The sequence below is a fragment of the Vicugna pacos genome, chromosome 16, assembly GCF_048564905.1.
Source record: "Vicugna pacos chromosome 16, VicPac4, whole genome shotgun sequence".
In the NCBI taxonomy this organism is placed as follows: Eukaryota; Metazoa; Chordata; class Mammalia; order Artiodactyla; family Camelidae; genus Vicugna; species Vicugna pacos.
Window position 1 is genome coordinate 31,948,056 of NC_133002.1, and position 22,527 is coordinate 31,970,582.

Below are 22,527 nucleotides of genomic sequence, written 5' to 3' on the forward strand. Positions count from 1 at the left end.
TGGACTCCAGGCTCCCAGAGTTTGAAGAGCAACTTTGCTAATGGTGGGCTTATTGCCTTAAATGCTGATGCAGTAGAGGGGAGAGGGAGACCTGGAGAGTGGCCACTTGGTTTTACATTTGGCACTTCTGATAAGCACCTCATGAGTCTCAAGCATCCTCCAACTGAGACGTGGGAGGAGGTTTGCAGAGAGCAGGGCCCTCCAATCCTGTGTCAGAGAGGCAGAGAAGGGGTCATGCCTAAAGTCCTGATGCCCTCTGCAAGGTAGCCGAGGGGACCAGCTGGGAACACATAGAAGGCAGCACTCCACCAGAGGGCCAGTCCCAGGGAATGGTGGTCCTGGCCCAGAGGAGGAAATGCAGGGGTGAGGTGGATGTTGGAACCCCCGCCTCCATTTCCTGTGAGGAGGCAGGGGAAGGGTTAACTCACTGCAGAGTAGGAGTGGGTCGCCAGTGCTGGATCCTGGGGACAGCCAGCAGGCCAGCCTCCCACCTCTGAAGGTGCTGCCTGCCTGGCCAGTAGGAAGGGGTTAACACGCCCTGCGCTTCCTCCTGTGTCCTGTTACTGCTGAGGCAGACCTGCCTGGCCAGCTGAGCAACTTTCCTCCTGAGTGCTGCCTGCCGGCTGAGCGGCCAGGAGACAAGCAGGCAAGAGGCAGAGCAGCAGCCCACACAGGGGACCCTGAGCCGCCCTTCCGAGAGGTCTGCACCTCCTGGGAGAGGATGGGTCTCCAGGACGAGGGTCCCTAGTGGATGGCTCTGCGGAAGCTCCTGAGGCTGTGCCATCCCCCTGCCGCGCAGGTCAGAGGGTCACTGCAGAGGCTGCTCATGGTCCCGGGGCTGGGGCCAAGGGAGCCTGCACCGGAGGTAAGCTGGCCCCAACCGTCAGCGGTGGTGCCTGGCATGGAAGGCTTGGGGCTTAGTCTCTCTTCCAGGTCCCAGGGAGGAGGGCAGGGCCAAAGGAACCTGGAGGTGTCCAGCTTGCCACCCCTCCCTCCCTGCACCCCTAGGAAAGGGGCCTCCCAGGGCTCACTCCCCATCCTAGGACTAGAATCTTTGGTGGTATTCCCCACAGACTCCTGCCCACTCTTCCTTCTCCTCAGCCTCTGTTACACCTTTAGCCTCAGGACAGCCCCCACCCAACTCCAGGGCCCCAGGACACATCTGCCTCTGAGCTGACTTAGGTTTAGAGCTAGCGCTCACTCTGCGGGTCTCTCCAGCAGCAAGAGTTAGGGCACTTCCACTCCCCCACTGCTCCTGCTGGACCTGATGCAGGCAGGGGAAGGGGCAGGGGCTGGAGTCGCCTTCGCCTTCGCAGAGGATGGGAGGGGGTACAGGCTGATGGGGGCACACAGTCTTTGGACAAACTCATGCGCGTAACTCAACAGATCTGGTTCTTTCAGTCTCCCTGAACCCCCACTCTGGGAATGCCATCTGCTTCCTTAGTCCTGACAGATCCCTGAGTCCCGTGGGCCCTGTGAAGAGCAGCCTCCTGTCCTATGTGAAGTTCTCCTTGGTACCCCATACATAGGATAGAGATGATGCACTTGCTCCCGTGGCCGCCCTGCCTCCTGCTGGCCCTTCTCCCATCCCCCAGCCTACTCCTCCCTCCTCAGCCCCCACCCTCCCCCATCTCTGACTTGGCCTCACCGCCGGCCTTCTCAGTGTCCTTCCCTCCACCTGACAGGGCCTGGCTCAAGGTCACTGCAGTAATTCCATACCCGACTGCCTGGCTGCTGCTGCTGCTGCCACTGCCGCCTTATCGGCTGCTGGGTTTCTGTTTCACTCCCTTTTACTTCTGGGCATATTGTGTTCGATAAAAACCCTTTGCTTGTAACGTGGCTGGCAGCTCTCCCAGCCACCCCCTCCCGCGTTCCTTCCTGTCCTCCTCCCTCCCCTCCGTGCTCCCTCGGCCTCACCCAGCCCTGTCTTCCTCCCTACCCGTCCCCTCAAACTTAAGTGGGGGCAGGGCCTTCCAGTGTTTCTGATCCCTCCCTCCCCCCAGCTCCAGCAGAGGTGTGCAGAGAAGGCTCCTCCATTTCTACCTTCTGGAAGGAAAGTTCAGGCAGGGCCTCAGGGCCCACACTGAGGGATGCCTCCCAGTACCCCAGGCCAGGCAGGAGGGCCAGGGCGGCCAGGCCCTGGTAGGGCTCCTGGTGGAGTCAGGATACCTGACTGGTTCTGCTGGTTTCAGTGGCCAGCCCTGGGAGGGGCTTGTGCTCTGGCGGGCTTTGGGGCACAATTATTTCTCATCTTGACTCTTGCCACCTGCCAGCTTACAGGTTGGGGAGATAAAGTCGGGTCTGAGTCACTAGTGAGGGGGAGGGCAGGCATTAAACAAGTGTTGGCTGTGGCATCCCCACAGAAGGCCTGCCACTGCCACACAGAAAGGCAGCAGACAGAAGGTAAGCCGTGCCTTCAGCCAGCACTCTCCATCCCGCCTGCTCTCCCACAGGGTCCCGCTCTCTGGGCCGAAGCTCTCCCAGGCACCTGGGCCCTGATGAAACCTGCCAAGGCCAGGCTGCTTTGAACTGAGCTCAGGTTGGCAGGTCTGGCTAGAGGGAGAGTTGGGATGGAGGGCAGGGGTAGGCAGGTGCTTTCTGACTCCTGCTGAGTCCCAGGGTAGAGCTGAGAGATGCAGTCCCCGTGGGTGTTTGTGGATGGGGGCGGTTCATGGGTGGAGGCTCTGCAGGTCGAGCCAGGGTATAACGTGTGTCCATGCCGGAGAGTGCCCATACGGTGGCAGGGGGATTCTGGTTTTGGTTTCTAGGACCTGGGAAAAGCTTTCTCTGTCTTGGCCTGGATTTGCTTTCAGCAGATGGCCTGGTCCTGAGGCTGTGAGGGCAGTGGGCTGGCCCTAATCTTCCCTCAGCTGGAATATCAGAAATCTACCTCATGTCCAAGGCCTTGGGGGTTTGGGAAGCCCAGACTGACTTTGCCCTCAGGGAGCTTACATTCTGGCTGAGAAGGTGGGACTGAGACCATAAAGCAATCGGATGAATCAATTACAAAACTGGTGACCCTGACAAGTACTGGATTAGTCTTCTGGAGACCTAGGTGTTGGTCTCAGCTCTGCCACCTCCATGCTGTGTGACTGTGGGCAGGTCAGACCCCTCTCTGGCCTCAGTGCCCTTCTGTGTACAATGGGGGCCTCTTTGGGAGGCAGGCTCCCCCAAATGCTCCTTCCTTGCCTTGCTGCCTCACTCATCCTTGCTCTTCTCTTTGGATCTTGGATCTCAGTTCAGCCATCACCTCCTCTGGGAAGTCTCTCCTGATTTTCCCAGCTTGGGTCCTCCTGTGCTCCTCTGCACTCCAATGCTGGACTCGATTGTCTGCACCCTCTCAGCTGGGTGTGGGTGAGCCAGGACTTGTACTGTGCTTGCCATAGTGCCTGGTTCAGAGAAGGCCCCAGGAAATTGGTGTTGAATGAATCAAGTTACAAAAACTAACAATATAAGAAGACAGGAGAGTGAGGATGGAGAAGTTGGAAAAGCCAGGTCTTAAGCCAGATCCTGGCAGAAACAGGAGAGGTAGCCAAGCAGAAGCAAGGCAAGGGGGCATTCTTGCAGGGTCACTTTCATGTCCCTAACTAAAGGCAAAGACTGTGGAGCAAGTCTGCCTGGGGTAATCCTGGCTCCCCATTCACCAGCTCTGTGATCTTGGACAAGTCATTTAATCCTTCTCTGAACCTCACTTTCCCCATTTATGAATGGAGGTAATAATAATAGTGTCCTTATAGTGTGATTGTGAAGCTAAATGAGAATGCAAAGCTAGAATTGCCTGCTGAGTAATAAGTAAAATAAGAAAAATAAAAATAGGTGCCTGCCGAAGGCTGTTCCTGGGGGCAGGGACACCTGGCCAGGCCTCAAGTCGCTGGCTCAGTGGCCAGCGGGGTGGGCCATTGTCCCTGAGTTCCAGACCCTCTCTTCCTCAGACCCATGTGGAACTCAAGGACACAGCCGCCCTGCTGAGAGCGCGAAGGCCCACCCCTGGAGACCGTGACCTCACGTCGGTGGCCCTCGGCCCTCCACCTCCGGCTGGGGCGGGGGCCGCCCATCTCCGAGTCCTCAGCCATGACGACCTCAGCACTGCGGCGGCAGGTGAAGAACATTGTGCACAACTACTCTGAGGCGGAGATTAAGGTGCGAGAGGCCACCAGCAATGACCCGTGGGGTCCGCCCAGCTCGCTCATGTCGGAGATTGCCGATCTGACCTTCAACACGGTGGCCTTTGCCGAGGTCATGGGCATGCTGTGGCGGCGGCTCAACGACAGTGGCAAGAACTGGCGGCACGTGTACAAGGCGCTGACGCTGCTGGACTACCTGCTGAAGACGGGCTCCGAGCGGGTGGCCCACCAGTGCCGGGAGAACCTCTACACCATCCAGACGCTCAAGGACTTCCAGTACATCGACCGTGACGGCAAGGACCAGGGCGTCAATGTGCGCGAGAAGGTCAAGCAGGTGATGGCCCTGCTCAAGGATGAGGAGCGCCTCCGGCAGGAGCGGACCCATGCCCTCAAGACCAAGGAGCGCATGGCACTGGAGGGTACAGGCATCGGCAGCGGGCAGCTGGGCTTCAGCCGCCGCCATGGCGATGACTACGGCCGCTCTCGCGGTTCCCCATCCTCCTACAACTGTGAGTGAGCCCAGGGTATGTCTGGGGGCAGGGAGGCAGCCTGAGTTCTGATCTTGGCTCTGCGACCCCAAGCCATGGATAATAATATCTGCTTCAGAGGGATGTCTGAGGATTCCGTGAGATGAGGGCTGTAACATGCAAGGCACAAGGCCCACACACAGTAGGTGCTCAACAAGTCAGCGTGAATGATGATGTTACTATAAGCTTGTTATTACTGATAACTCTGTCCGCGGGAGGCGTGGTGGTTTTAAGCACAGGCACTGGAGTTGGGTAGCCGTCCTTATTCTGCCCCTTCCAAACTGTGTGATCAGGACAACCAGCTCCTGGGGCCTGTTTGCTCATCTGTAAAGTAAGGGTAATCCTATTTCCTCAGTTGTTCGATGTGCATGAGACCCGGCCCGGGAATGCCCTTGGCCTTGCACCCAGGCACACGGCACATGGTGCTGCAGCAGCATTCCCCTTGATGCCCCGACGCAAGGGTACTGTCCTCGGGGTGGGGAGCAGCTGCAGAGCATTCTCCCCATGGCAGGGGGCCTTCCCTGATCTGAGGGGCACTCAGAACAGCCCTCCTTGGCAGTGTGTGGAGGGCTTGGAGACCTGTGATCTCCACTGACTGGAACCTCTCGCCCTCCCACCCTACTTGACCCTAAGCTGGATGGGGCCCAGCTGTAAAAGTCCAGGAACTGGAGTCAGGAGACCTGGGTCCAAGTGTTGCCAGGCAGCCTTCAGGGCTGTGGCGTGTCTGTAAGGGAGGGATTGAAATCTTTATTGGGGTGGAATGGAAACCTTACAGAAAGCGCCAAAACCCCCGCCTGGCTCCTGACTGCCAGTTGTTCCCTTCCCCCTCCGTTTCCCTCTCTGAGCCTTAGCTTCCAAGCAAGAGGGTGCAAGGTGGGTGGGGGAGCCCATGGGTACCTGTGTGGTTACGGAAACCATGATGGTTGGTCATTGCAGCCTCCTCCTCATCCCCCCGCTACACCTCTGACCTGGAGCAGGCCAGGCCCCAGACATCAGGAGAAGAGGAGCTGCAGCTGCAGCTGGCCTTGGCCATGAGCCGCGAGGAGGCTGAGAAGGTGAGCCCCCTCTTGGGGGGGGGGCCCGAGGGGCTGGAAGAGGAAGAGGTGCCTGGATGCCCCACACCATTGATTCTCAGGCTCCCTGAGTCCTGCTCCCAAGGACAGCACAGGCCTGTCTGTGTCCCTTGGGTCAGATTACTGGGACTGGGGACTGCCTCCCTGGACATTTCTCTCTCCATCCCCCTAACCCAGGCAGGGCGATGTTGCCCTTTGGCCCAAGAGCGGGAGTGCTGGGCCGAGTTCACTCCTTTTTTCCTCCCTCACAGCCCGTCCCCCCAGCCTCCCACAGGGACGAGGACCTGCAGCTGCAGCTGGCTCTGCGCCTGAGCCGGCAGGAGCAGGAGAAGGTAGTGGGCCGAGCCTCTGGTGCTGGTGCTGGTGCTGGTGGAGGTGCTATGCGGGACTAACCAGGCTCCTCCCGCTCCCCACGGTGGTCCTGCTGCCTCTAATTTCTCAGCACCACCCACCCCTGCACTCTTGTTAACTCCAGCCCTGGTCCCCTCAAGTCTAGCCCCAGCTGCTCATGCTTTTTCCTCACTCCTGTGCCTTCTGCAGGAGGTGAGGTCCTGGCGAGGAGACGACTCCCCTGTGGCCAATGGTGCTGGGGCTGGAGTCCACCGTCGGCAGGACAGAGAGCCCGAAAGAGAAGAGAGACAGGAGGAGGAGAAGCTAAAAACCAGCCAGGTGGGGTGCTGGGGGCATAGGCTGAGAGTCTGGAGACAAATTGAGTTAAATATTTGTAGAGTATAGAACAGAGCTTGGTATATAGTAAGCACTACTTGAAGTGTTTATTCAATGAAAATGGGGGTGAAGGGGGTGTAGCAGCCCCAGGTCCCATACAGCATAAGCTGGTGACTGAGCTGATGGCAAACTGGGAGACAAAGAATTCTGATCTGAAACTCCACGATTTGGATTCTGGATTTGCTGCCACTAACTTTATGACTCGGGGGATGTCATTGTCTTGGTTTCAGTTTCCAACTCTGTACTGTGGGCTTGTTGGACAGTTCCAGTTCTGACAGTCTAGGATCATGTGATACTGTGGATAAAGAATGGGGTTGGACTAAGCTGAAAGCTGATATGGTGCTGAAAACATGTTGGGTTCATACACATACTTGCCAAGAGGGAGGAGTGGGAAGTAAGGTTACCCTCCAAAACTGTCTATGCTACCCCTGGGGTGTCTCTGTACCCTTCTGCCCATGTTCACTGTGGCCATTTCTCCTGGACACTGACTTAGGGAAGCAGGTTCATCATAAAATGTCTCACCAGTAATGGGCTGAGGAGCAGGACAGCTGAAGAAGGAATCAGGCAGGCCTGCGTTCTTTCCAAGCTCTGTCTCTCCCTGACCGTGTGACTTCAGGCAACTCGATTTCCCTCTCTGGGCTGCAGCTGGCACATCTGAAAAATGGGCACCCCACCACCTTCCCCACCTACAGCACAGGTTGTTATGAAAATCAGGCACTTAATGGATGAGGAAATATTTTATAAACTGGAAAGCACTGTGCAGGGGCGAGGGATGATTAATAGATGTTTGTGGAATGAATAAAGGAGAGAATGAGCTGGAGTGAGGATGACAGTTCAGGGCCCACCCTTCCTCCAGGCCCTGCCCTCCCCTGAGCCATGGCTGCCTCTCCCCTCCACAGTCCTCCATCCTGGACTTGACGGACATCTTCGCACCAGCCCCAGCCCTGCCCTCCACACACTGCTCTGCTGACCCATGGGACATCCCAGGTGGGCATGCAGGGCTGCAAGGGGCTCCCAGGCTGGCCCCAGGGAACCCCTTCCTTCCCAGCCACCTGCTGGCATCCCCTCCTCAAAGCTGGGGACCACTGGGCAAGTCATTCACCTCCTAAGCCTCAGCTTCCTCTGCATTACAGGGTTGCAGTGAGGGAGGGGGCACATCTGAAGAGCTCAGCTCATGGGAAACTCAGAAATGTTCTCTTTCTGCCCCTGGTCACCCTGGCTTTCCTGGCCCAGCCTGTCCCTGACCGAGAAGGTGGCCTGAGCTGCCCATGCTGGGGGTCCAGGATCCTGGGATAACTTGTTGAATATGGGCTCCAGCTTGCTAGGTGGTCCTGAGTTAGCACTTTATCCATGAAATGGGTCCCTCTGGCTCCCAGATTGGTCTGGGTAACTGGGAAGGCCCTGGACTGGGGATCTGAGTCAGCCTGGGGTCACATCTCTGCTGTCCCCATTTCAGGTCTCAGGCCCAACACAGAGCCCAGTGGCTCGTCCTGGGGGCCTTCTGCAGACCCCTGGTCTCCAGTCCCCTCGAGAAGCATCCTGTCCCACAGCCAGCCCTGGAACTTGCCCCCTATGCTCTCCTCCTCTGAGCCCTGGGGCTGGACCCCTGTGCTTCCTGTTGGACCACCCACCACAGACTCCTGGGCACAGAACTCCCCCCACCACAAACCCCCCAACACTGGGGCCGACCCTTGGGGGGCCTCAGTGGAGACCTCCAACACACCTGGTAAGTGGAGGGCCCGAGGGCTGGAGGACTTCTGGGTTCCCTTCTCACGAATGCCAAGAGGCAGGAGATCCTGTGTTGAGGGCTGCTTGCCTGGAAAGGGGTCAGTCCAGTATCTGCCCTTTCTGCCAACCATCTCATCTCTCTTTTCTTCCTTGGCTAGTGCTAGGTGGTACCTCGACCTTTGACCCATTTGCCAAACCTCCAGTACCCACAGAGACCAAGGAGGGGCTGGAGTGTGCCCAAGCCCTGCCCTCTGGGAAGCCCAGCAGTCCTGTGGGTAAGCAAGAGGCTGGGCATGATGCAGCTCTGGGGAAAAAGGGGCCCAGTGAGAGCTGGCCTCTGCCTTCTTCCTCTCACAGAGTGACCACTCACTCTCCCTACCAATAAACTCTATGATTTCTGTTCAAGAGCTGGACCTATTTGGAGACGCAATCCCCAGTTCCAAGCAAAATGGCACAAAGGAGCCAGATGCCTTCGACCTGGGTGTACTGGGGGAAGCACTAACCCAGCCCAGCAAGGACACCCGAGCATGCCGGACTCCTGAGTCCTTCCTGGGCCCCTCGGCCTCCTCCTTGGTCAACCTTGACTCATTAGTCAAGGCGCCCCAGGTTGCAAAGACTCGGAACCCCTTCCTAACAGGTAGAAACCCCTATTCACCGTCTCTGCAGGGTCTTAACACTGGAGTCCCCTGCTCTCTCTCTGTCTCTCCTTTCAAAGCCCTGCTCTTGCCCTGAAATCTTACTTTTCCTTATTTCTAAGACCCCAGATCTTGCCACCCTTGTCCTCCTCCCCACTGAGGGCTAAGTCCCTGACTAGCTCCAAGTTCCCCAACCCACTCTCATTTCGCAGGTCTCAGCGCTCCATCCCCCACCAACCCGTTCGGCGGGGGCGAGCAGGGCAGGCCGACCCTGAACCAGATGCGCACCGGGTCTCCAGCGCTGGGCCTGGCGGCCGGCGGGCCGGTCGGAGCGCCCTTCGGTTCCATGACCTACAGCGCCTCCTTGCCACTCCCGCTCAGCAGCGTGCCGGCCGGCGTGACTCTCCCCGCCTCGGTCAGCGTCTTCCCCCAAGCCCGCGCCTTCACGCCGCCGCCCCCAGGGAGCTTGCAGCAGCCGCTGCTGCCCACGTCCGGCTCCGCGGGGCCGCTCCAGCCGCCCCCGCAGGCCGGCACTAATCCCTTTCTTTGAGCACCGCCCGGCCCTGGGCCGGCCACCTGCGCCGACAGCACTGGGTCCCGCCCCCTGGGCGGGGCGGGGCCGCCACCCACCCCAGGAAAGCCCGGAACCACTGAGACTCCGCCCCGAGGCCGGCGCCGACTGTAGTCCTGACCTCCGCAGACCCTTTGCATCCCCGGGAGCTAGAGACCAAGGACTTCACTGGGGCCGAGACCACGCCCCGTAATAAAGACTGGAACCCAGCTCTCACCTCAGCTCTCACTAAGTGGACTTTTTGCCTGGCGTGTCAACCACGTTTGGACCACAGCGGGAATCATCGGCTATCGGCTGCCCTGGAAACAACTGCTCCGCAATGTGGGGCACAAAAATGCTCCTACTGCCCGTACAACCCCCTCAGCCTGGCCCTTTCGCTTCCATATGCTTCCCAGACTCTAATTCATTTGATCATTTCATTCATTTACCACACAGCAGCACGGGAGATGATCCAATAGCAAGGGAGTTGGGAGTCGTTCCATTGCGCACTCGTTGTGTGCTAAGCACATGGATTGTCATTTAATCCTTGCGTCAACATTCTGAAGTAGATAATATTACCCCCATTCAGGACTGGCTACATAATTTGTGGAGCCCATTGCAAAAAGACAGTGTGGGGCCCTTGTTCAAAACTGGGTTAAGAATATCAAAATGGGGGCAGCAGAGCATTAGACCAAGTGCAAAGTCCTTGGCCCTGCTCTCACTTTATAGGTGAGGAAACTGAGGCTCAGGGAGGTTAAGCGGTATGCTCAAAGTCACAGAGGTAGCACGGAGTGGGGCTGTGATCCAGATTGCCTGGCTCCACAGTCCTGAGCTCTCAGGCTGAGCCCCAGATTTAATTCACAAATATTGACTGACTGCTGTGGATAAAGTGCTGGGCTTGTCTGGGAAGGATTCAAGAATGCTAAGCCCACAGCCTTCAGGAGCTCAGAACTCAGTGGCGCATGCAAGCAGGGTCCAGGAGCCCCAAGATCCTTTGTTTTAGAGTCACCTTAAATCAGGCTCTCACACCTATCCTCTCTTCACCAGGACTGGCAAGAAACTCAGTCTTAGTCATGACCCCTCCTGGGGGGCTTGTGTGGGGTCTGGGAAACAAAAGGAGGATTAGGGCCTGGTCCCTCATCCTGAGGACCACCATGGTCACCCTCACTCCTCTTCTACTCAGTGCTCTCCGACCACTGGACACGGATATGTCTTCAGTGCTCAGGGTCTGGCCCTGCAGGTGGCCTGCTGCCAGCCCCCAACACTTTTGGAGGCACTGGGGGAAAATGCCCTTCCATAGGCCAGAAACACCAAAGTTGGGGAAGGACACAATGCTGCTCTCCTTCTTAAGGTGGGGGTAGGGAAAGGAGCTGCTTTGTGTTTTTGGAGGGAGGCAGTCCTACTGGAGCTATTATAGGCATGGTGGACAAGAGCAGCTCCTTGGGAGTCTGACAGCATTTGAAACTGCTCTAAGGTTTGCACTTAATAATAATAACAATCACTTAGTAATAAGTGGTTATGCTCCCTGACCTTGAGTAAATTACTTAACCTCTCCATGACTGTGCCTCTATTTCCTTACTTGTCAAATGGGAATAAGCATTCCTTCCTTAGGAGGTTGCTATGTGGCTCCTCCCAGGCCTGTGTCCACCCTGTTTAGAGACTAACCATGAAGAATGAACCTGCCATACCCCTAATTCATGGTTTTGCCAGGCAGTACCCCGAGTTCAACCCCCATCTGTCTTCTGCTGCACAAACCTGGGAGGTCTCCATCCTTCTTGATCACTGATCCATGCTTCATCCCTCCCCAACCTGGGTCTTCCTCTTCTAAACTGGCTTTCCTTGAGGACTCCCAAGGGATGCTGTTTTGATTCCCAATAAGAAGAGGTTGGTAGTCTTGCTCCCCACACCTACTTGTGGACCATTTTCCTCCTGGAAGACTACTTCCTCCTTGGAGGCTGGAGACACTGGGTGTCCTGCCTCCTTCTGCCTGGGGCTGTACTCCACCTCATTCTTGCCGGGCTTCGGCCTTGGCTCATACATACTCTTCTCACCCAGATCTTGCTCAATCTTGTGTGACTCCATTACCCAAGGGGGTGGCCTCGCCACTCCCTGACCTCTCAGCTGCTCTGACCCACGGTCACACTTTGGAGCTTGTCATCATCCCAGATTCGCCCACATTTAAGGCAGGTTTCTTGTTCTCTTATTGTAACCTCATTCCTTCCAGGGAGCACGCATACCAGACCCTCTGGACCCAAGCCTTCTGTCACCGCACTCTCCCATCTTCTCAGAGATCTCCTTTCTCCTCCATATCATCAAATGCCTTCTCTCAACCAAATCCTTCCCCTTGATATTTGTCATAATTAGTCTTATACATCTTGAAAGTATCTTTGCATCTTTCCCCTCACATCAAGTGCCCATCCTATCTCTCTATGTCCCTTTATCTCCCGTCCCTCCTCAACTCACTCCAGTCAACTTCTACCATCAGCCTCACCTCCTGGAACATGTCTGACAAGTCCATCAATGGCCTTTAAGTTGCTGAAGCCAGGAGACCTTTTCTGTCCCAACCCAGTTGGCCTCTCTAGAGTCTGATCCTTCCTCCTTGTAACTCTCTGTCCCTTTGCCTCTGGGACAACACCCTCTCCTGGGTTTCCCTTGACCCCCTGTGGCTTTCACAGGTGCACTTCTGAGTCTCCCACCAGACCCTTCTCAGTAGTCCAGAACCCTGTTATCCCCACAGATATGTCTCAAGGACATCTCAAACCAACACGTCCAAAAAAGGACCCCATGATTCCCAACCGGAGCCTCCCCTGGTGCCCGCTCCTCAGCAGATGGCTCCATCATCCAGCACCAGCCCTACTCTGCAAATCACTCCTGACACCTCCCTCTCCCTCACAGCCAATTCTGATGATGTTTTCTCCTCTATTGACCACCTCTTGCCCACCCCCCTCTCTCTATCCCCACCTCTGCCTGTGCAGACCACCCAGAGATCTCTCCTGGGTCCTGCTATGGCCTCCCACCCCTTCTGCTTCCACTCGGTGCCTCTTTCCAGTCCATTCTTCATCAGGAAGCTGGAGGGACCTTTCCAAAATGCAGGGTCACTCCCCTGATTAAGGCCTTTCCACAGCTTTCTTTTGCTCTCATCAGTAACCAAACTCGTGCTCACAGCCCAAGTCCTGGCCCTGCCCTCCTCCTCAACCTCACAACCTCACCTACTACCTCTCTTCCCTGTGCTGTCCTACAGCCATGCTGGTTTCTGCAGTTCCTCAGCTCTGACTCACTGCTGTGCCATAGGGCCTTTGCACATCTCTTCCTCCTGCTTCCCCAGCACTTCCCTCTTGCCCTCTTTAGATTCCTTCCTCTTATTTTTCCAAGGATGCTACACAAATGTGATTTCTTCAGGGAAGCTTCCCTGCTCGTCTCTCCCACCAGGCCAAGTTCCTTGTGACAGCTAATCATGACACTTCTCACCGTGCGTGGTTTGTACATTTATTTGTATGGCTGTCAGATTCGCTTCTGCCTCCCTCATCAGACTAAGCAACACAAGGGCAGGAACCTGGTTTCTCTCTGCCCACTGTTGTACCTCAATATATATTGACTGAATGTAGCAAATGAGACATGTGTGTAAAGTATCTGAAAGGACATAAAGTTGGCACATCGTTATTATTCAGGGAAGGCTTCCTGGAGGTGGTGGGATTTGAGCAGGACCTTGAGCTGGGAGGCAGCACAAAAACGAAGCTCAGCAGCTTGGAGGGCCTGGACAAGCCACGCCTTGTCCTCCCACCTCATTGCTCATTCGTAAAGCCGGGCAAAATAACCAGAGGCTCCGGCTTTCCTCGGCCCTGGCATCCCCACCGCTCTCCGTGTTCTCCTCAGGAGGGTTATCTCCCCGCAGGAAGCTGATCTTGGTCCTGCCGAGTCGGCCCAGCTTTGTGCACAGATTCTCGTCCTCCCAGGCCCTGGCTGCTCGATCTGCAATCCCGCGCTCGGCCGCCGAGCGCCGCTCGGAGACCAGCCACACGGCCCGGAGTCGCAGAGAAGACGCGCCGGTGGTTGGGTGGGTGCCCAGGCCCGCCCCTCGCAGCCTCTCTCCCGCCCTCCCTTCCTGTCCGCGGCGTCCCGGCCCGCGGCCGCCAGCAGCCATGCTGGGCGCGCGGGCCTGGCGGTTCCGCGGTCTCCTGCTGCCCCGCGCCGGGCCCGGCCTCGCCGCGAGCTGCAGGTACAGGCGGGCGAGTGGGCCGCTGCGGCGCGCCCTGCGCCTGCGGGGCTCCGGAGCCAGTTGTCCTGGCGCCGGCCCCCAGTGCCTGCCCAGCCACCCCCCCATGCCTGCCTCCCCCAACCCACCGCCCCAAGTCCGCGCCCGCGACCTGGCCCAGGCAGTAACGCCCTTCTCCACCTCTCCCCACCAGCTGCAGGGCTAGCTTGCCTAGGGACTCTGTTCTGACACCGCCTTCAGGAAGCCTTATATGAACCCCAAAGCTGGGCTGAGGGTCCTTGTCCAATAGCACCCTGGGCTGGCCTGTCACAGTCATTGCTGCAGGGGCCTGTCAGTATTTAGGTCTGCCCCACAGTGCCACCCCCACAGGATGAGCGCCCTGAGATCAGGGCCAGTTTCTGATTCTTCGGGAGTCATGGGGGTCTGGCACAGGACCTGGCCCCGTAGAGGTGCTCAGTGGGTGGATGTTGATAGAGGGAGCCCCAGGTGTCAATTTTCCTCCCGTTGTGCCTCACCTGGTCCAGTCCCAGACCCAGGAGCGGGCAGCCTGCCTGCCCAGATCACATCCAGACATGACAGAGACTCCTCCAGCACAGCCACCATGGGGTGGGGCCTGTTAAGGGGAGAGAATGGAGCCTGAAGGACCATTCCACCCATTGTGACTCACCCTGACCTCACAGTCATCATCCTTCCCACCGCCAGGTCTGAAAAGTTGGGGGAGACTAACCTGTCAGGGAGCCCCCAATGAGCCACCTTTCTTCACCCCCCCAAAAACACAAGGGGGAGCATAAAGTCCACGGTCTCCCCCGTGGTTCAGAAAGGTAGGTTGGACTGGGAGCAGGGGGTTCCAGGAGGGGTGTCAGAGGGAAGGATGGGGTCAGGTAGGCCTCTGGGGTAGGCACAGCGGGAGCTTGTAGAAACTCCTCACCTGACCCCCTGCCCATGCCAGGGGGAGCTCCTCCCGGGACAAAGACCGACGTGTGACAGTCGGTAGTTCAGTGCCCATGCCTGCTGGAGGGAAGGCAAGCCAGACTAACTGCACTCAGTCCACACCTCAGAAGGTCCCCAACCGCCTGATCAATGAGAAGTCACCGTACCTCCTGCAACATGCCTACAACCCTGTGGACTGGTAAGTACCTCTTTTGCTTCCCTCCTGGGGTGGGGGCAGCTGGACTCACAACACCATCCCATCTCCTGGGGCTAGTGAATGATGCCCCACCCTGCCGGGCCTAGGTACCCCTGGGGACAGGAAGCCTTCGACAAGGCCAGGAAAGAAAACAAGCCAATTTTCCTTTCAGGTAAATGCACCCGCCTTCCCTGGGATGGGTGGAGGGGAGTGGTGGTGGTGGAGAGAAGGGTCTCTGGGCCTGGGGACCTCCCAGGAAACTAGCGCCAGGGCCTCTTCAGTCCAGCTGGGGCCCCTTGGCTGGTCCCGCTCTGACCAGTCATGGGCACCCCTGGCCCCCCGGCCCCATTCCAGTGGGGTACTCCACCTGCCACTGGTGCCACATGATGGAGGAGGAGTCCTTCCAGAACGAGGAGATTGGCCGCCTGCTCAGTGAGGACTTCGTCAGCGTAAAGGTGGACCGGGAGGAGCGGCCGGATGTGGACAAGGTGTATATGACCTTTGTGCAGGTGAGGGGTTGTCCCTTGGTGGGGGCATTGCCCATGCACATAGGGCCTCTCGCCTCACCCTTGCCCTCTCTCTGCCAGGCCACCAGCAGTGGTGGGGGCTGGCCCATGAGTGTGTGGCTGACTCCCAATCTACAGCCCTTTGTGGGGGGCACCTATTTCCCCCCTGAGGATGGCTTGACCCGAGTTGGCTTTCGCACGGTGTTGATCAGGATACGGGACCAGGTGGGTGTTCGCTGGGGGGTGGTGGGGGATGGGAGTCAAGGGTAGGGGAGCAAGGGACCCCTACCCTGTGCTGACCCTCAGGTCTGCTCTGCCTCCCGCAGTGGAAGCAGAACAAGAGTACCCTGCTAGAAAACAGCCAGCGTGTCACCACAGCTCTGCTGGCCCGGTCGGAGATCAGCATGGGGGACCGCCAGCTGCCACCCTCTGCTGCCACCATGAATAGCCGCTGCTTCCAGCAGCTGGACGAGGGCTATGATGAGGAGTATGGCGGCTTCGCTGAGGCCCCCAAGTTTCCCACGCCGGGTCAGCATCCCCTGTGCACACCCACTCCAGCCCCAGCCTGGCCCTCTGAGTGACGAGGCCTGTCCTAGGCGGTGATCTCCTGATGCCTGACCTGGGCATTAACCTCCCACTCTCCTGTCTGGCCGGTGATCTCATGACCGCCAGCCTGTCGGTCAGTCTGGCAGTAGCTATCTAGTGAAGACCTGACTTGTGGTCTCAGCAGGGACCCTCTGACACTGACGTAGACAACAATCATCCATCTCCTGGGTTGACCTTGAGACTATCCAGAGAGACTGCTGTTGAGTGAACTCCTAACCCCAGCCTGGCCAAGGGCCCAAACACCTTGCTCTTGCCCTGGCCTCCCTGCCCTCTGATCTGCACGCTCTTGGTGCCCGCAGTGATTCTCAGCTTCCTGTTCTCCTACTGGCTCAGCCATCGGCTCACCCAGGATGGCTCTCGGGCCCAGCAGATGGCCTTGCACACCCTGAAGATGATGGCCAATGGGGGCATCCGAGACCACGTGGGGCAGGTGAGGGGGGTTTGGTATTCCCTGGAGAGGGCAGCGGGAGGCTGCGGGGTGGGGCAGTGGGTGGGGGCAGCGCCTGGGATCGGTCTCCAGCCCTGTGTCCTGCCTGGCACAGGGCTTCCACCGCTACTCCACGGACCGCCAGTGGCACGTCCCTCACTTTGAGAAGATGCTGTATGACCAGGCGCAGCTCACGGTGGCCTATTCACAGGCCTATCAGGTGACCCCTGACGCCAGCCCAGAGCAGAGACACAGCCTGTCCACCTTTCCCCTGCCTTCCTGGTGACTTGCGGCTGCCCCTTAACCTCACCTCTAATTCTCTCTCACATATCCACTACCCAGGCTCCCTCCCTACCCTCCTGGGAGAACACTGACTGCCTCCCCCAACACTCCCATACCGGGGTCACCCCAGGGACCTCGGTTTACAGCCTCTTTCCTCCCCACTCAGATCTCTGGGGATGAGTTCTACTCTGATGTTGCCAAAGGCATTCTGCAGTACGTGACGCGGAACCTGAGTCACCGGGTGTGTGTCCACTGAGGCAGGCGGGCTTGGCTGCGGGAGGGCTCAGGGCCTCCGCTGCCCCGAAGGGTGAGGCCGGCCAACTCTCCCCTCCCCACAGTCTGGAGGCTTCTGTAGTGCTGAGGACGCGGACTCGCCCCCCGAGCGGGGCATGAGGCCCAAAGAGGGCGCCTTCTACGTGTGGACGGTCAAAGAGGTCCAGCAGCTCCTTCCTGAGCCCGTGCCGGGCGCTACGGAGCCGCTGACCTCGGGCCAGCTGCTCACGAAGCACTATGGGCTTACGGAAGCCGGCAACATCAGCCCCAGCCAGGTGAGGACTACTGGGGGTGCAGGGGGGAACCTGAAGCTGGACGGGCAAGCGGACTCCTTCGGACAAGGGCTGTTTTCCTCAGGACCCCAAGGGGGAGCTGCAGGGCCAGAATGTGCTGACCGTCCGGTATTCTCTGGAGCTGACTGCTGCCCGCTTTGGCCTGGACGTGGAGGCCGTGCGGACTTTACTCAATGCAGGCCTCGAGAAGCTCTTCCAGGCCCGGAAACATCGGCCAAAGCCGCACCTGGACAGCAAGATGCTGGCCGCCTGGAACGGTGGGGTGGCTGAGGCTCAAGCCTGACCCGCTTCTAGAATTACCCTTCATGACGCCCCTTCTGGGTGACAAGCACCTGCTAAATATTAACTCTTTCTTTGTCAGGTTGATTGCCCTCAATTTACAAATGAACAAACTGAGCCTTAGAAAGTTAAAATAATCCACCCAAGGTCAAATGCAGGGGCCAGGAACCCAGCCCTGCCTGGTGCTGGAGCTCAAAACAAATTTACTCACTTACCCTGTTGCTCCAGGGAGGAATCAGGACATGATGGGCTGCGGTGGACACACCTGGAGGGCCCCGGCCAGCGTCGCATGACCACCGGTGTCTCCTTCCTTCAGGACTAATGGTGTCTGGCTATGCCGTGACCGGGGCTGTCCTGGGCCAGGAGAGGCTGATTAACTATGCCATCAATGGTGCCAAGTTCCTAAAGCGGCACATGTTTGACGTGGCCAGCGGCCGGCTGATGAGAACCTGCTATGCAGGGTCCGGGGGGACCGTGGAACACAGGTAGGGGCCGGGCAGTCCGGGAACGCTTGCCTCCCTGGGCACCCCATGCCTGTCTCCACCCCGCTCCTCCCCTCAGGGTGAGCCCTCTTCCTGACTGCTGTCTGCCTGCTGTGAGCTGTCAGCTTCCCTGGGCCCTTTTGCTCCTCTGGGAAGTGGGCTAAGGGGACCTGCCCGAAAGGTAGACTTTAAGGGATAAATGAAAGTATGCGGGAAAAGGGCCTCCTCTGTGAAAGCCCTTCTGTCCCTGGCTTGCCCCTCCCCAATGTCTGTCCCTCCAGCAACCCGCCATGCTGGGGCTTCCTGGAGGACTACGCCTTTGTGGTTCGGGGCCTGCTGGACTTGTACGAGGCCTCCCAGGAGAGCGCGTGGCTCGAGTGGGCTTTGCGGCTGCAGGACACACAGGACAGGCTCTTCTGGGACTCCCGGGGTGGCGGCTACTTCTGCAGTGAGGCCGAGCTGGGGGCTGGCCTGCCCCTGCGTCTCAAGGATGGTCAGTGAGGATGTGGAGCTGGCCTGGGGTCCTGGACCCAAGTGGGGCTTGGTTTTCCCTGGGAGAGGTGTAAGCACAGGGTGGTGGTGAAGAGCCGGTGTGGGCAGGGCCAGGCCCACCTGGGTTCACATCTCCCGGGTGACCTCGGGCTGGTCTCGTTATATTTCAGAGCCTCAGTTTCTCAACATGCAAAATGGAGCTAACGTCGGCATTCCCTTATAAGGTTGTTGTAAAGATTAACTTAGGTGTTAGTAGCAGTAACTGCCTTGCCTAAACTCACATATTGAACAAGGCCAACTTAATCCTTACCCTTATAAAGCTTACTGTGTAGTAGAGGACACAGCTAACAGACAGATTTAAAGCAAAAATGCACACATAAACAGGCAGTTAAAATTGTGAGTACCGCAAGAAGTAGGGGCTGCCCTCCGTGCTTGCTGTCCCTGACTTTTCTCTTACCATCACCTGATGCATCTGGTCCATTGATGGTCTCTCCCCTCACTCAAATGTTCCCAGGGTTTAGCACAGGCCTGGTACATAACTGGGTGTTCAATAAATGTTAGCTGAATGACTGAAAGGGCCCTCAGAGAGTAACAGTGGAGCCAACTCAGCGAGGGGAGTCAGATTAAACCTGTGACAGGTGTCATTTAACCAAGGGCTGGGGGCCATATAGGCCGTGTGGTTATGGAGGAGCAGGAGAGGGATTTCAGGTGGAGGGAACTGCTGGTGGGGGGCTCTGAAAGGGCAGCCTGCACCTTGGAGAATGGTGGAGGAGCAGAGGCCATCGTGTGAGAAGAGGAGGGTACCAAGGTGGGTGGGTCTGGACCCCTGCCGGGTCTTGTAGGTGTGGCAAGGAATGGAAGGGGCTGATGGATTTTAAGTGGGTTGTGATCTTCTCTGGTTTAGGTCTAAGAATGTCACTCTGACTAATGGTGGAGAAGGGATGGGGGCAGGGGAAACAGGGTGGCCAGTTAGGAGGCTGTTAGTGGTTTTCAGTCCAGGCAAGCGTTGGTGAAGGCCCAGGTGAGGTGGATGTACTAGATGGGAGAAGTGGTCAGATTGGGTCTGTTCTGGACAAGGACCTGGCAGACTTGTGGGTGGATTGGAAATGAGAGGTGAGGGAGAGGGAGGGAGGGGTAGCTGGGTGGCTGGATGGAGAAATCAGCAGTGAGATGGGAAGCCTGGGGCCCAACAGCTCAGCGTGGGACAGGTGGAGTTGAGGATGCGTGTGAGAGCGCAAAGGGTCAGTATCTGCTGGTGCTGGTGTTACGCTGTCAGACCTGGGGAGGATTCCTGGGACTCAGTGACCCACCCTCTCAGCCCTCGCCCCTGTGCCCTGCAGACCAGGATGGCGCAGAGCCTAGTGCTAACTCTGTGTCAGCCCACAACCTGCTTCGGCTGCACGGCTTCACCGGCCACAAGGACTGGATGGACAAGTGTGTGTGCCTACTGACTGCCTTCTCCGAGCGCATGCGCCGTGTCCCGGTGGCATTGCCCGAGATGGTCCGTGCCCTCTCAGCCCACCAGCAGACCCTCAAGCAGGTATGGTGCAGCGAGGGCACTCTGGCTAGGGCCATGGGTGGGAGGGGAGCTGGGGCCACAGTGGAGGATGAAGGCACAGAGTGGGGTTCCTGGGGCTGTCCCTAGACCTCAGGTCCGTGAGTTTGTGGCCCTATGTGAGTGTGTGTGGAAGTGTCCCACAGGAACATCTATCTGTAAGGCTGCTTGGTGCAGGGGGAGGCGTCTGTGTGAGTGTGTCTGAGGCAGGCTTCTGACACAGGTGCGTGTGTGTGCCTGTGACTTGGGCTCTTCTGAGAGAGGGCAGGGGCAGGGGCTAAATATGGGTCCCTATGGTTTGTGAAGTGTTTCTCTGTATATCTTTGTGTATCAGTGTAGTTAGGTCAGTGGTGTAGCAAGTGCAGGTGTATGCTTGTCTGTGTCCCTATGTGTGTTTTTGCTGTGTGCGTGCATCTGGATGTCTATGACCCTGGCAGTAGGTGACTGTGTGTCTGTTGCCTGCCTTTATGAGTGGGGGCTGGTGGGAGTGTTCACCACTATGTGATTGCCTGTCTGCATGTGTGTGCTCTGTGTGCAGATTTGCTTGCTTATATTTGCATGTTTGCCTGTATATTTTTGCCTTTGTGTGTGTGTGTGTGTGTGTGTGTGTGTGTGATGTTTGTGTAATATCTGCTTCTCCAGGGGCATCTGCTGTTTGTCAATGTGACAACTCTGTCTCCCTGTGTATGGGTTGTTGTGTGTTTATGTATCTTCCAGTGTATCAAATCTTGTGTGTGTGCTGTTGTCTCCACCCATGTGTACATCTCCCTGGGTTTGTACTTTTACCACTATGTATGATGCTGTCACTTTGTGTATTCTCCTGTGTGTGTGTGTGAGTGTGTGTGTATGTGTTCCCACCTACTGAGCAGTGAATCTGTTGTAACCTCCTGGCAGCTGGTCTGGGGGATGCTGAGCTGAGTCCCCTTTCCTTCTTAGACATATAGGGTGGAGTGGCAGGAGGAAGCCCTGACGGGGGATGGGGAAGCCCTGGTAGGTCTGGGTCCAGCCCCTCTGCACCTGTCACTGGAGTAATCTTTCTCTTCTGGCCAGATTGTGATCTGTGGAGACCCCCAGGCCAAGGACACCAAGGCTCTGTTGCAGTGTGTCCACTCCATCTACATCCCTAACAAGGTTTTGTCTACCTCCCTTGCCCGAGTCCCCTCCCCTCCTCAGATCCCCAATATCTCCAGCTCTTCTGAAGGCCTGGGGGAAAGAAACCCACTCGTGGGCCATGCCAGTATCCCAGTGCCCCAGGTGACCCTCTCTACTCTCCTGCTCTCTCAGGTGCTGATTCTGGCCAATGGGGACCCCTCGAGCTTCCTGTCCCGCCAGCTGCCCTTCCTGAGTACCCTGCGACGGCTAGAGGACCGAGCCACTGCCTATGTGTGTGAGAATCAGGCCTGCTCGATGCCCATCACCGAGCCCTGTGAACTACGGAAACTGCTACATCAGTGACTGCCTCCACCACCCAGGCTGGGGCAGAAGGTGGAGCTTCCCAGCTGACCAGAGACTCAGGCCCTTCAGGGCCCTGCAGAACCTGCGGCCATCCCTGGACACCCTGTCACCAGGTGGCCTCGGCCATCCTTGCTGCCCCACCATGGGCACACACTCACCCTGGAATAAACCTAACAGCGTCCCGCAGTAACCTCAGGGCCTTGGCCTTGCTTGTGAGAGAGGGGCCTCAGGCTCCAGCCTGGGAACCAGCAGCCAGGGCCCCTTTTGCTGGGAGCCCCTGGCTGACCCCTCCCCCTTCTGGGATTCCTTTTCCCCCTTCATGGATGACAAGCTGACCCTGACTCCATCCGTGGTCATTGCAATCTGAGTGAAACTGAGGTCGGGGACCTCCAGGGGTGGAGATTGGGGTGGACTTGTACTGGAGGGGAAAGGCCAGTCCTTGCCCTCAGGCAGGGTTAAGAAAGGGGACCACCCTCCCTTCAGATAGTCTCCTCCAGTTTTAAGCTAGGGAAGACACAGGGAGATGCTTCATATGAGCTTTTATTTTTCATGAGATGGTGACATTTGCATGTGCTCTGGCCCATTGTGGGATCTACTGCTATCGGGACAAAGGACATTTCTTTGGGGGTATCCACCTAGGTCCTAGCCTCCCTGCAGAAGGTTATATTGTCCATCCCCCTGCTTTCATATAAGCCAGTCCAGGGAAAGAGTTCTCTTTCATTTGGAATATCTGTTGGGTTAAAAATCCTCCAAACCTGAGTCCTTCCTGCTGCAGGTAAAGCCTCTGTCTTCTTGTGACCTCCTCCTGTTTCCTCAATATTGGGAGATGCTCGTATGCTCCATCCTTGCACCCGAAACTTCGCAGGCCCCAGAACCCCCATCTAGCTTCCACTGGGGAAGGGAACTGGGAAGCATGCTTTCAGAAGGGCAAGTGTAGGGTGATGGGCTGTCCCCAACATCAGGCCGCTTAGGGGTCTGCTGATCTAGGCATCCTTGTAGCCCCAGGGCCAAACAATACAGAATCAGAAGAGGCTGCTGGAGACGAAGTGTGAATGGGGCCACTGCTTGTGGGGGTGTCAGCAGCGGGAAGGGAAGGGATGGGACAGGAAGGAGCTGGGAAACTGGACTGAGTCACTCCAAGGTCTGCTCGGGACTATGGCTACCCCCTGCACACT

The 22,527-nt window shown here is 57.5% G+C and overlaps 2 protein-coding genes and 1 long non-coding RNA gene across 5 annotated transcripts; 2 read left to right on the forward strand and 1 right to left on the reverse strand.

Annotated features, from left to right (window-relative positions):
• The first annotated feature begins 571 nt into the window (after positions 1–571).
• Positions 572–9,499, forward strand: EPN3 (epsin 3). Its single transcript, XM_072938640.1, has 10 exons — positions 572–865; positions 3,933–4,633; positions 5,588–5,706; positions 5,976–6,056; positions 6,265–6,393; positions 7,350–7,437; positions 7,907–8,176; positions 8,337–8,453; positions 8,585–8,815; positions 9,026–9,499. The coding sequence occupies exons 2-10, from the start codon at positions 4,072–4,074 to the stop codon at positions 9,361–9,363; spliced, it is 1,935 nt and encodes a 644-aa protein (XP_072794741.1). The 5' UTR covers positions 572–865; positions 3,933–4,071; the 3' UTR covers positions 9,364–9,499.
• Positions 6,377–14,263, reverse strand: LOC140686070 (uncharacterized). The gene is made up of 3 exons (XR_012059532.1): positions 14,092–14,263; positions 8,174–8,266; positions 6,377–7,136 (listed from the first exon to the last, which is right to left on the reverse strand). It is a non-coding gene; the product is annotated as an uncharacterized lncRNA (long non-coding RNA).
• On the forward strand, positions 13,462–21,542 carry SPATA20 (spermatogenesis associated 20). 3 transcript variants are annotated; one of them, XM_072938637.1, is made up of 17 exons: positions 13,462–13,579; positions 14,279–14,397; positions 14,526–14,705; positions 14,810–14,874; positions 15,057–15,211; positions 15,290–15,433; positions 15,535–15,736; positions 16,114–16,244; positions 16,357–16,461; positions 16,690–16,764; positions 16,862–17,071; positions 17,154–17,346; positions 17,685–17,853; positions 18,132–18,343; positions 19,683–19,882; positions 20,948–21,028; positions 21,182–21,542. In XM_072938637.1, exons 2-17 carry the CDS (start codon positions 14,321–14,323, stop codon positions 21,350–21,352), a joined length of 2,370 nt encoding a protein of 789 aa, XP_072794738.1. In that variant the 5' UTR covers positions 13,462–13,579; positions 14,279–14,320; the 3' UTR covers positions 21,353–21,542. The 3 variants fall into 3 exon arrangements, with proteins under 3 accessions (XP_072794738.1, XP_072794739.1, XP_072794740.1); XM_072938638.1 differs by lacking the exon at positions 14,279–14,397 and having other exon boundaries at positions 13,468–13,579; XM_072938639.1 differs by lacking the exon at positions 20,948–21,028 and having other exon boundaries at positions 13,561–13,579.
• The last annotated feature ends 985 nt before the right edge of the window (positions 21,543–22,527 follow it).

What these genes read in the sequence shown, in the direction of transcription:
- SPATA20 (XM_072938637.1), top strand. Translation starts at nt 14,321, where the DNA reads ATGAGCCACCTTTCTTCACCCCCCCAAAAACACAAGGGGGAGCATAAA. An exon ending in CAAGCCAATTTTCCTTTCAG is followed by an intron (nt 14,875 to 15,056) that starts GTAAATGCACCC and finishes GCCCCATTCCAG; the next exon opens with TGGGGTACTCCACCTGCCAC. An exon ending in GATGCTGGCCGCCTGGAACG is followed by an intron (nt 17,347 to 17,684) that starts GTGGGGTGGCTG and finishes TCCTTCCTTCAG; the next exon opens with GACTAATGGTGTCTGGCTAT.
- EPN3 (XM_072938640.1), top strand. Translation starts at nt 4,072, where the DNA reads ATGACGACCTCAGCACTGCGGCGGCAGGTGAAGAACATTGTGCACAAC. An exon ending in GGAGACCTCCAACACACCTG is followed by an intron (nt 8,177 to 8,336) that starts GTAAGTGGAGGG and finishes TTCCTTGGCTAG; the next exon opens with TGCTAGGTGGTACCTCGACC. An exon ending in GAAGCCCAGCAGTCCTGTGG is followed by an intron (nt 8,454 to 8,584) that starts GTAAGCAAGAGG and finishes TTTCTGTTCAAG; the next exon opens with AGCTGGACCTATTTGGAGAC.